We start from the raw sequence: 13,054 nt of genomic DNA, 5'->3' as shown, positions 1-13,054 counted from the left end.
AAGGAACATGAGTAGTCATTGATCATTGAACCTTTGAAGCCCGAGCTTGACAGAACTATTTTGTTGCCTTTGTTTTGAAGAGATAGTATATAGCAATTTCATTTTTTTTTTTATTTTTTTTAAGTTTTATTTAAGAGATCTCTACACCCAGCGTGGGGCTTGAACTCCCCACCCTGAGATCAGGAGTCACATGCTCTTCCTACTGAGCCAGCCAAGCACCCCTACCAGCAATTTTAAATAAAACTGAGATGCTAATCTCGTAATCCCTTTATGGATTGTATTTATATGTTAGCCTGGATATTTTTCAGCATTTGTACGTTTTCAAACAAGGATTTACAATGAAATGTAAAAGACCTAACTTTCACATTTACTCATGTGGTGACATGAGCCTCCAAAGGTGCTATAAACAAAAAGCTTGCCAGTATAAAATTCAGAAAATTATAGTTAAACACTTTCATATTCACACATCACGAAAGAAACCGTTAAATATTTATTGTGTCTGCCTCTCACCTGATACTTTAAAGAACCTCAGGGGCACCTGGGTGGTTTAGTCACCTGAGCGTCCGACTCTTAATTTGGTCGCGATCCCAGGGTCATGGGATTGAGCCCCGCGTCAGACTCTGCACTGAGTGTGGAGCCTGCTTCAGTCTGTCTGTCTCTCTCTCTCTCCCTCCTCCCCGCCTCCCACCCCCCCCCCCCACCCCGGCTCGTGCTCTTTCTCACTGTCTAAAATAAAAATAGGGAAAGAGAAAGAAAAAGCAAGAAAGAAAAAGAACGAACCTTAGTTAGGGGCGCCTGGGTGGCTCAGTCAATTGAGCGTCCCAATTCTTGATTTGGGCTCTGGTCATGATCCCAGGGTTGTGGGATCGAGCTCCCCTCCTGCTTAAAATTCTCTCTCTCCCTCTGCCCCCCCCCCCACTTGCTTGCGTGTGCACACGCTCGCTCGTTCTCTTTTGAGAAAGAAAAGAACCTTAGTAAATGGGTTGGTATGTAGGTGGAAATATTTTAAGAGTAAACTTTTGTTTTTTTTAAGAGTAAACTTCATTCAAAAAGAAAACGAGCTTTTCTTCCCAAAGGAAAGGGAAAAACTTTAATTATAATCGCATTAGATATCTTCACAAAATGTATCATGACCCTGTTTGGGGTGTTTTGTTTCTTTAGGATTATATGCGTCAGGCGGGAGAAGTGACCTATGCAGATGCTCACAAGGGCCGTAAAAATGAAGGGGTGATTGAATTTGTGTCTTACTCCGACATGAAAAGAGCTTTGGAAAAGTTAGATGGAACTGAAGTCAATGGCAGAAAAATCAGATTAGTCGAAGACAAGCCCGGTTCCAGACGCCGCAGGTCCTATTCCAGGAGCCGGAGTCACTCCAGGTACCGTGGTTGATCATTGATGTGTGTGCGTCGGAGCTTTTGCTGTTCATTCATTCGTGAGCACACAGACGGACAGTCCCTTTCCCGTCTCCTGTCCTCCTCAGGAACATGGTTCTGTCTGGTTCAGTGACGCCACTTCACACCAAGCATTTATCTGTGAGGCTCTTGAACTCTTACATCCTGGGTAGAGATCGAAGTGCTTTTCCTGAGGCAGGTGTCCGTGACCTGTTTTCGCATTTCTTCTTGGGTGCCCCGCTTCATACCCGTATTGGGAGCAAACGTGGCCAAGGGTTCTTTGTTACTTTCTCGGGAACTCCAGCTACTCACGAGTGGAGACTTTTTATTCAGCAGCCGCTCGGCACTAGGCCAGGCACTTGTGAATAAAACAGACGTGGTCCGTGCCCTCCTGAAGCTCAGCCTAGCGGAGGAAACGGGCATTGAGCCAATAATGACCAGCGTGATAAGTGTGCGTCAAAAGGAAACGTACACGGCACGAGTTTGGAGAACTGGCAGAGGCTTCTCTAAGGGCGGGCACGGCATAAACGCTGGGCCCTAGAGGAGAAGCTGGAGGGGCGGGCAGAGAAAGGGGTGAGGGCCCTTCTAGCGGAGGGCAGCAAGAGCAGAGCGACCGGAGATGAGGCAGAAAAGGGCCAGATCCTGCCGAGCCACGGACCAGGGTAAGGATTTAAGAGCAGTAGGAAGTCACCAGAGACTTCGAAGCTTTCCAGGTTTGGTTCTGTTTTTTAATTTTTTCTTACGGAAAATTTCAAATACATAAAGCATTAGAGAAAATAGCTTAAGGAGCCCTGAATTCCCTTATTCCTGTCACCCATCCAGCTGTGTTACTTTTTATTTTTCCAGTCTTGTTTCACTACTCCTCTCCCTGCCTCATTGTGGACAAGTCTGGGCATCCTGTCATTTCACCTATAATGCAATTATTTCACTATGTACGTCTAACTAAAATCTAAAATCATGGGGCCATATCACAGCCAGCAAATATGTATCCACATTTTCCCAGTTGTCTCAGATATGTATTTTGGCAGTTGGTTAGTTCATATTAGGATCCCAACTGGATCTGCATGCTGCCATTAGATGGCGTGTCTCTTAATTCTCTTAATCACAGGTATGTCCTCCTTGGTCCTGTTTTTATTCTCCGTGCATTTAGCTGAAGAAACAGTTGGCCTGTTTGGATATGTTCTCATAGCTGAGATTTCTCTTTGCGTCCTTGTGGTGATATTTACCATATTCATCCTATTTCCCATGTTTCCTATGAACTCATAGTTAGGCCTCGAGGCTTTTAGAGGAAAGTCAGTATTTTATTAGCAGATGTACTTTGTAAGTAGTACCTTATGCTTCTTGTTGCATCACTTGTACGGTGCATGGATGTCCCACTTCAAATGACGAGGGATAGCATGCATCATTGCGTCCAAAGTCGTGAGCCTGAGCCATCTGTTTTAAAGTTCCACGTCAACAGTCCACCTGATAGTTTTAGCATCTACTGATCCATCATTCCCTAGAGCCATCAGTTGTCATTGCCAAGGGATAACTTTCCAGTTTCCTTATTCTTTCTGCATTTAAAGGCTGTAATTCTATCATGGATGATTTCCACTCTTTGTTACTCTCAGGTATAATTTTTATAGGAAATGCAAAATAAAAGTTTGACACCTTTATTTACCACCTTTTAGAATTTTAAAGGTGCTCTAGGATTCCCCAAGGTAATGATGCGGTCGGTGATTTAATATCATTTTGAATGAATTCTTGGATGATAATGTATATATTTAATAACATTTCATTTACTGCAGTCCTAATGTTTTATGCTCAAATTTTTGACCCTTGGGAGCCCTTCAGGTTGGCTTCTGTGTCTTCGGTTGTCTTGGTTTTGTTTGGTTTTCATGTGGATGTGCTTTCCTAAATATTTTCTCAAATTGTTTATTGCAGTCATTTTCAAACATAAAAGTTGAAAGAATAGTTCACGAACACCCGCATACTCTCCTCCTGGCTTCAACAGTCGTTAGTAGTTCGTGTTCTTCTGTCTCTTTCTCTGTGTATATATTTATGCACACACCCCGTACGTTTGCATTTTAAGGGAAGTTGAAGACAGGACGCTTCGCCCCTAAATACTTCAGCGTGTGTCTCCCAAAGCGAGGATGACCACGTTTATATTCTCTTACCTGAGAACCTTAACAGTGATTCCGTAAAGTCATCTTCTATCCAGGCCATTTTCAGATTTCTCCAGTGGTTGCATGGGTGTCTTTATACCTGCATTTCTCTGCTGACCGGGACCCAGTCCAGTCCTGTATTGCAAGAGCTTGTTAGGTCTCTTCAGTCTGAAGCAGGCCCCTCCCCCCCCCCCATCCTGACACTGACTTTTCGTTGTTTTTACGTTTGCATTCATCTGTTTCCTCGTGATATTGTTGTACTTTATCCCCACTTCCCAGTAAACTGGAAGTTATGTCTTGAGAGGTGTGACTGGGGAACAGGTTCAGTGTTTTTGGCAAAAGTCCTTTCACAGATGGTGGAGCCCAGCGGTCTTTGAACATTTCCTCTTTCTGCCATGATGAGATGTTCTAGGCCCATCTCGTGCATTCTCTGCCCTACACTTGGAATAGTCGATTCCCCTGAGGAGCCCTGCTTACTGTGGTAGAAAATAAGCAGAGTTCACAGTCTTGGCTTATTAACGATTTTTTTTAAAGCTTGGAGTGTGTTTTTTAAAACGCTCTCTGGTCCCAGTGAGTGAATTGATAGCCAAAGGGCAAAAGTGTTTGCAGGAAGGCTAATGAGGAGGCTGTTGAGGGACCAAGAAAGACGGTAGTGGCTTGGTGGGGGGGCAGCAGCAGAGGTGGGTAGACTGGAGGCAAAGAGGCAGAATCAGGACTATGTGTGGATGAGGGGGGAGAGAAGAGGCCGGTGTGGCTACGGTTCGTGGTACAAGGAACTGGCTAAAGAACCGTGGCACCCGTGGAAATAAGGAAGGAACCCAGCAGAAAGAGCGGGTCTGGGGGAGACGTGGGGTCTGAATCAGAGGTTCTGAGGTTCAGGTGAGCCGTGCAGGTACCAGATCTGTGAGCCGAGAACTCCGGAGAGGGTTCTTTTCCAACACCGAGCCTGGACACAGCCAGTGCCGTACGTATTTTTCAATCGGAAAAGGTCTCGGTGTTCAGCTAGCCTTCCGTCATATTCTCTCCTGCTAGGTCTCGTTCCCGGAGCAGACATTCTCGTAAGAGCAGAAGCCGAAGCGGCAGCAGCAAAAGCAGTCATTCGAAGAGCAGATCTCGGTCCAGGTGGGTCTTCCTTGGCGTGAGCAGAGGAGGTCCGCGGGGCACGCCCGTCCCGCTCCCCACTTGGGTTTTAACCACGTTACCAGTCTTCCCTCAGCCCGGGTTTTCCAGCTCAGGATGGGAATCGGGGTTCAGAAAGCGGTCCTTGGCCACCGCAAGCCGTACGCTTCGCGTTAGTCTCCTGTCGTCACAAGCGGCGTGAGGCATGAGGTCGCCCGTGACCCCGATCCCCGTGTCTCCTCAGGTCGGGCTCCCGTTCCCGGAGCAAGAGCCGCAGCCGCAGCCAGAGCCGCAGCCGCAGCAAGAAGGAGAAAAGCCGGAGCCCCAGCAAGGACAAGAGCCGCAGCCGCAGCCGCAGCGCGGACAAGCGCCGCAGCAAGAGTAAAGACCAGGCCGAAGAGAAGATCCAGAACAGCGACAACGCCGGCAAGTCCAAGAGCCGGAGTCCCAGTCGGCACAAAAGCAAGAGTAAAAGTCGAAGCAGGAGTCAGGAGAGGCGAGCGGAGGAGAAGCGGGCGAGCGTGAGCAGAAGCAGAAGCAAGGAGAAGAGCCGGAGCCAGGAGAAGGGCCTGCACAAGAGCCGCAGCCGCAGCCGCAGCCGCAGCCGCAGCAAAGGAGGCAGCCGCAGCCGCAGCCGCAGCAAAAGCAAGGACAAGAGGAAGGGGAGGAAGAGGAGCAGGGAGGAGAGCCGCAGCCGGAGCCGCAGCCACAGCAAGAGCGAGAGGAGCAGAAAGCGGGGCGGCAAGCGAGACAGCAAGTCGGGCAGCGGCAAGAAGAAGAAGAAGGAGGACGCCGAGCGCTCCCAGTCCAGGTCGCGCTCCCGCTCCGCCTCCAAGGAGCGCGAGCACGCGAAGGCCGAGTCCGGCCCGAGGGAGGGCCGAGGGGAGAGTGCGGATGCCGGCGCCCATCAGGAGACCCGGTCCCGGTCGAGGTCCAATTCCAAGTCCAAACCGAACCCTCCGTCAGAATCACGCTCCAGATCAAAGTCCGCTTCAAAAACCCGGTCTCGGTCCAAGTCCAGATCCAGGTCTGCGTCCAGATCGCCCTCTCGGTCTAGATCCAGGTCCCACTCGCGGTCCTAACTGGCTACGACCACAGCTGGAACTCCCCGAGAAGTCTTTTGTACATGTTTGGTAGCCGTAGCACAAGTGATCGAAGTAGAACATACGTCACTGCTGTACATTTTTAACTCCCCTAATGGTGTGTCTACAATTGTTAAATCTAAGTGCTTCCTCTCCGTAAAGCCTCCTGGCGCCAGGCCTTCCTGCTCGACTGAAAACAATCTTCTCTTTGAAAACCCCCTTTACTCCTGGCCCACAGTAGAATATCCAAAACGCCTCGGCTCTCAGGCCTGGCCTTTCCCACAGGGAGCTCAGTACCTGGATGGCTTTCAGGCTGGAACGGTGACATAGGTAGGTACGGTGAGTTCGGCCATTTTTGCCCTCGAATTGATGCCCTTTGATGTTTGCCATTTAGTGAAAGTGCTAAGTCTTAAGTTTCCTACCACTTTGGTTTCATACTTTTGGACTTAACAAAGTTGTGAATAGCACAGTCGAGGAAAATTGATACCTGCAGTAACCCATAGGAAATAAACTGTAGAGTTCCATATTCTGGTATTGTGATTATATTGTTTTATATTAAAAAAGAAAAGAAAAGAATTTTTTTTAATTTTATTTTTCCCCGTCTTGCAAAGTATAGTGACCCCTGTTTCCATTAAATTTGAATAAAGACTATTTTTGCTTGACAAGATTTCATGGTGTTTGAATCCGAGTTGCATTTCCTGAGTTACCTTGCTAATTTCTTTTCTCAGCATAAAAAGTTCGTGTCATGGCTGTTTTGTTCCTGGAGGTCACCCATGTGTGGGTAGGGAGCCGCCCTTTGTTCCTAAAAGGATTTTTCTCACCCAACAGAATAAAGGCAGATTTCTTAGGAATTTACAGTCCTTCCTCTCAAGAAGCTTAATTTATGGCCAGGCTGATGAGAGACGGGTCAGGTAGGGAACTCAGAGCATCACCAGATGGTTTCTTCACAAACAGCGCTCTCCTCTAGACTGTTCGTTGCACTTCTCACCGTGAATGTGAAGCGATACCTCATCGCCTTAGGATTTGGACTGACCAAAAGCCAGGAAGAAAAACGATACTGGATTACCTTTGTTCCCCTCGTTCTCTGCATTACTTGTCTGGCCTGGCTCTGAAGAAAGGACCAGAGGCACGGTGCTTTCCAGTCTGGTCTCGGCCCCTAAAGGACTACAGAGGCATCCGAGCAAAGCGGGCACTCGGAGGAGGGAGTTGTAACTTCATCTCGGTTCAGAGAGCTCTTGAGCGAGCACTTAGGCTGAACCTCTAGAGAGGCGGGGGTGGAAGGCATTCCTGTAAAAAAAAACAAAAAACAAAAAACAAAACATCTGTGCACCAAGCCACGGAGTTGGGAAAGCACAGGGCAAGGTGCCCAGGGAACGTGGGGTGTGATGATCGGGAATAAGAAGCAAGTTTGGCAGATGGATTGGGTCACGGTGCTTTCGATACCAGGAGGAGGAATTTGGCCTTTGTCCTATAAACATTGGGAACAAAGGAAATATTTAAACAGGAGGGTAAGGGTTGTACAGCTAGGCGCCGCAAGGTTGGTCTGACGTGCATTCTGGGAGCCCAAATGCATGGACACCAGCAATCCGAGAGGCAATACAGTTGACCCTTGAGCAGCATGGCTGAGAACTGTGCAGGCCCACGCATACCTGGGTTTTGATACAGTACTCTGTGTTTTCCTTGTGATTTTCTTAACATTTCTGTGGCTTGCTTTACTGTGTGAATTCAGTATATAACACATATGCAAGATATGGGTTCACTGACTTCCCGTCAACAGTAGACTATTAGTTAGGGGAGAGTCAAGTTATATGCAGATTTTTTACTGTAAAGGGGACACTGCCCCAATCCCTGCATTAAGGGTCAACGTAATTGCAGGTGATGTGGGGCCTGAACAAGGCAGGAGGCGACAGAGAAGGGTTCAGTAGGTGACCTGGGGAAAGGAGTGTCAGAGGTGTTCGTGAAGCCTGAGAAACGGGAAAGACGAAGTTGAGCGAGTTCAGTTTGGGAAACGTGTGGAACTTCAGGGACTGGAACCTCAAACCCCCTGGAGCTTTCGCTCCATTCTTGCATCATCGTGACAAGATGGTAGCTCCCAATCAGAATCCCCACGGCCTCACACCTCGTGCTGGTCTCCAGTAGGTGAGGAGAATCCAACATTCATTCCCTGACATAAAGACGGGGACGTTTCTTTGGGCTTTTTTTCTTTCACAAGTGAAAAAATTTTTAAGCCCAATTTTTAAAATTTGTGTTTTTTTTTTAACATTTTATTTATTTTTGAGACAGGGAGAGACAGAGCATGAACCGGGGAGGGTCAGAGACAGAGGGGGAGACACAGAATCTGAAACAGGCTCCAGGCTCTGAGCCATCAGCCCAGAGCCCGACGCGGGGCTCGAACTCACGAACCGCGAGATCGTGACCTGAGCTGAAGTCAGATGCTTAACCGACTGAGCCACCCAGGCGCCCCTTAAGCCCAATTTTTAAAAAGTCAACTGAATTTTACTATCCCTAACAGCAGCTCTTTCCAAATTCCCTTCCAGGCTTTTTCCTGTTCATCCATATTCTGAACATAGTTCCGTCACGTTTGCATAATTTCATCCTGTCGTTTACACGAGCATTGGGAAGCACTCAAATGTCGCGGGCACATTAGTTCTAACCAAATGAATTTATTAGCACATGGAAAGAGTGTAAAGGATGGAAATTCCGTTTGCACATAGAAGGGATTGGCATTCGTTTTTCCCCCAGCAATTTTAAATTCATTTATATTAAAAAGTTAAAAATCAAGAGACAGATGGAAACTCATCTGTTGGGTTCCAGGCATGCCCCAGAGATGGATACTTTCACAAACCTGTTTCATCTTGTTCTCACACCACCCTGGGGTCAGTATTGGGAGGTTCAGTTGCAGGTGAACTTGTCCTGCCCCCGGCAGTATTTGGAGAATATCAGAGTGTGTGCCTTCTGTATGCCAGGCACTGGGAATAGCGTATGAAAAGACTGAGAAGGCCCCTCTTACAGAACATGTTTATAGGCTAGGATCCCAGGGCTTGCCTCATGATGGTATCAGTACCAAGTGCCTTCTGTGGACCAGATACTGGGCCAGCGTTCACTGGCAAAGCACCCTTGCCACCCCTTAGAAAAGGTTAACCGGAGACCACAATAACATTTGAGGGTAAAGTTGCGTAGTGTTTGCCCTTTCTCCCTGACCTCATCTACCATGGCCCAAGGGAAGAATGATCTTGGGAAGCTGAAAGAGGAAGGCCCTGAATTTGATTCATTTGTCGACCCGCACCTGCTGTGAGCTAGGCGCTTTTATGTACGTTCGTACGTAATCCCATTTTAAAAGGTGAAGACAAAAACTCAAGAAACGTGCAGTGATTTGCCCAATGTATAGCTAGTGACAAAGCTAGGCTTAATTTTTCGATTTCTCAGGTTCTCCTTCCTTGTAAAATTTCATCACTTGTGGTATAATTACAGGAAGATTTGAAGTTAACAACAGCTAGGATTTGAATTTAGGTTAAGTCACGCAGGATTTCTACAAGACCATCTGCTTTCCTGGAACAGTTTCTAAGTTGCTGCAGGACAATGCCACTGGCCCGCTTCTGTGAATTTTAACTGTCCCATCATTTGATCAAGGCCTGCCTGGGGGCACCCATTTGTCTAAGCCCAGGTCATCATCCCACATTCTAGATGCCAAGGAGTGAAGAGAAGGATGGCTCATTTTAGCTTCTACAGTGGGAAATGTGCATTGATGCCCGCAATAAATGCAGTCAGTAAGAAATTTCCCCAAAGTAGGAAGCAGCCAAAGAAATACAAAGCTCCTCTATAACCTCTTTGGATGCTCAGAGTCCACACATACCTTTTTTCCATACTTAATCTCCTCTTGTCCCTCCCCCACCCCAAAAAAGAAGGGAAGACAAAAATGTAACAAAACAAGGATAAGTAGAAAGTAGCAACAAATGTGGTAGATTATAAATTCTATCAATAATTCGTTCATCCCAGGTGAATTCTACCAAACATTTAGATTTTCTCAAGCTATTGCAAAAAATACAAGAGGAAGGAAAACTTCCAAATTCATTTTATAAGACCAGTTATCATCCTGGCACCAAAACCAGATAGACACTGCAAAAAGGAACTACAGGCCAGTGTCTCATGAATATTGAAGCAAAAATCCTCAACAAAATTTTAGCAAACTAAATCCAACAATATTAAGAGTTACATACAACCAACCAGTGGCATTTATTCCCAGGATGCAAGTGGTTCGATATTTGCAAATCAGTTGTGATTGCTTATCAAGAGGATAAAAACCATATGTTGATTTCAATAGATGTAGAGAAAGCATTTACAAAGTACAGCATCTATTCATGATAAAAAAAAAAAAAAAAAAAAACCTCTGCACAGTAGGTGTGGAGGGAATATACCTCAACATAAAAAGCCTTATATGAAAAACCCATAACCAACATCATACTCATTGACGAAAAAACAGCTTTCCTCTAAGGTCAGTAACAAGAGAATGATACCCATTCTCGCCACTTTTATCAACATAGTATTGGAAATCCTAGCCACAGCAATTAGACAACACAAATCAAAGGCAGGGTGCCTGGGTGGCTCAGTCGGTTGAGTGTCCAACTTCGGCTCAGGTCATGATCTCAACAGTTCGTGGATTCAAGCCCGGCATCAGGCTCTATACTGACAGCTCAGAGCCTGGTGCCTGCTTCAGATGCTTCGGATTCTGTGTGTGTGTGTGTGTGTCAAAAATAAACACTAAGAAAAAAATTTTTAAAGAAATAAAAGGCATCCAAATTGGTAAGGAAGGAGTAAAATATTTACAGATGACATGATAACAATATAGAGAAAGCCCTAAAGACTCCACCAAAGAACTACAAGAGCTGACAGATGAATTCAGTAAAGTCACAGGATCCAAAGTTGATTACAGAAATCTATTGGATTTCTATATGCTAATAATGAAGCAGCAGAAAGTGAAATTAAGAAAACAATCCCATTTACAATTACACCAAAAAATAGACCAACTGCTCAATCGAATAGAATGTAAAACCCAGAAATAAACCCACAATTGTATGGTCAGTTAATCTTCAACAAAGGAATAAATGGATATACAATGGGAAGAAGTCTTTAAAGCAAATAGTATTGGGAAAACTGAACAGCCACAGGTAAAAGTCTGAAACTAGACCACTTTCCTACACTATACACAAATACAAACTCAAAATGGACGAAAGGCCTAAATGTGAGATCTGAAACCATAAAAATCCTTGAAGAGAGCACAGGCAGTAGTAATCTGACATCAACTGTAGTAACATCTTTCTAAATGTCTCCTCAGGCATGGGAAATAAAAGCAAAAACTATTGAGGCTACATGTAAAATAAAGTTTCTGTACAGCAAAGGAAACCATTGACAAAAGGTAACCTACTGAATGCAAGAATATATTTGCAAACAACCTATTCAATAAAGGGTTAGTATCCAAAATACATAAAGAACTGGTACAACTCACTACCCCAAAACCAAATAATCCAATTAAAAATGAACAGTAAACATGAACAGACATATCTCCAAATGAAGACCTCCATATGGTCAACAGACACATGAAAGGATGTTTCATCACTCATCAGGAAAATGCAAATCAAAACTACAATGACATATCACCTCAAACCTGTCAAAATGGCTAAAATCAAAAACACAAGAAACAAGTGTTGGCAAGGATGTGGAGAAAAAGGAACCCTTGTGCACTATTGCTGAGGATACAAACTGGTGCAGCCACTGTGGAAAACAGTGTGGAAGTTCCTCAAAAAGTTAAAAATAGAACTGCCCTATGATCCAATAATCACACTACTGGGTATTTACCCAAAAAATACAAAAACACTAGGGATACATGCACCCGATGTTTATTGCAGTATTATTTACAATAGCCAAACTATGGAAGCAGTTCAAGTATCCATTGATGTATGAATGGATACAGATGTGACATGCGCGTGAGCGCGCGCGCACACACACACTTGAATATTCAGCCATAAAAAAAAGAATGAAATCTTGCCATTTGCCACGATGTGGATGGAGCTAGAGTGTAATGCTAAGCAAAGAAAGTCAGAGAAAGACAAACATATGATCTCACACATAGGTGGAATTTTAAAAACAAAGGAAAACGGAGAGAGAGACAAACCAAGAAATAGACTCTTAACTATAGAAAATAAACTGATGTTTATCAGAGGGGAGGTGGGTGGGGAAGAGATGGGAGAAGTAGGGGATGGGGATTAAGGAGTACACTTACGATGAAAAATAAAATGATTTTTTTAAACTTTTTTTAACGTTTATTTTTGAGAGAGAGACAGAGTGCGAGTGGGGGAGAGGCAGAGCGGGAGACACAGAGTCCGAAACAGGCTCCAGGCTCTGAGCTGTCAGCACAGAGCCCGATATGGGACTCGAACTCAGAAACGGCAAGATCGTGACCTGAGCCAAAGTTGGACGCTTAACCAACTGAGCCACCCAGATGCCCCAAAAATAAAATGATTTTTAAACAAAACAACCCCCCCTTACTGGAAAAAAATAAAAAATAATCAGATATCAATGATTAAATAAAAGACAATAATGAAGTCACTTCTCTAAGAAGATGTAAAAATCCTTCATGTATATGCACCTAACAAAGCATCAAATACATGGGGTAAAAAGCCCCTAGAACTGCAAGGAGAAAGAGACAAATCCAACTATCACAGCTGAAGACTTCGACATCCCTCTCAATAAGTGACAGACCCAGCAGGCAGAAAATCAGTAGGGACATAGTTGAACTAAACAGTGTCATCAATGAACTCAATCTAATTGACAAAATACTTCAACTCAAAATACAGAATACACATTCTTCTCAAGCTTACATGCAACATTCACCATAATAGACCACATTCTGGGCCATAAAACAAACCTTAACAAATTTAAAAGAGGGGCACCTGGGTGGCTCAGTAAGTTAAGTGTCCAACTCTTGATTTCAGCTCAGGTCATGATCTCATAGTTCATGAGTTTGGGCCCCATGTCAGGCCCTGCACTGATAGCACAGAGCCTGCTTGGGATCCTCTCTCTGCCTCCCCTACAAAATGCTTTTTTTTTTTTTTTTTTTTTTTTTTTTTTTTTTTTAATGAAAAGAATGATATCATGCTAAATATGTTCTCAGACCACAATGGAATTAAATTGGAAATCAATAACAGAAAGATAGCTGGGAAGTCCCCCAAATACCTGGAGACTAAACAACACAGTTCTGAATAACACATGAGTCAAAGAAGTCTCAAGAGAAAGATTTTGAACGAAATGAAAATAAAACCTA

The 13,054-nt window shown here is 44.8% G+C and overlaps 1 protein-coding gene across 1 annotated transcript in view; it reads left to right on the top strand.

Annotated features, from left to right (window-relative positions):
• SRSF4 (serine and arginine rich splicing factor 4) overlaps positions 1-6,403 on the top strand; it is a 28,614-nt gene extending 22,211 nt beyond the window's left edge. Inside the window, exons 4-6 of the mRNA XM_042996043.1 lie at positions 1,162-1,376; positions 4,568-4,657; positions 4,899-6,403. Coding sequence (XP_042851977.1) covers positions 1,162-1,376; positions 4,568-4,657; positions 4,899-5,736 — 1,143 coding nt within the window. The 3' untranslated portion in view covers positions 5,737-6,403. The remainder of the gene's footprint in view (positions 1-1,161; positions 1,377-4,567; positions 4,658-4,898) is intronic.
• Positions 6,404-13,054: the final 6,651 nt, after the last annotated feature.

The sequence above is a fragment of the Panthera tigris genome, chromosome C1 (genome assembly GCF_018350195.1).
Source record: "Panthera tigris isolate Pti1 chromosome C1, P.tigris_Pti1_mat1.1, whole genome shotgun sequence".
In the NCBI taxonomy this organism is placed as follows: Eukaryota; Metazoa; Chordata; class Mammalia; order Carnivora; family Felidae; genus Panthera; species Panthera tigris.
Note: the sequence above shows the minus strand (reverse complement) of the source record. Positions and strands in the feature narration are given on the sequence as shown.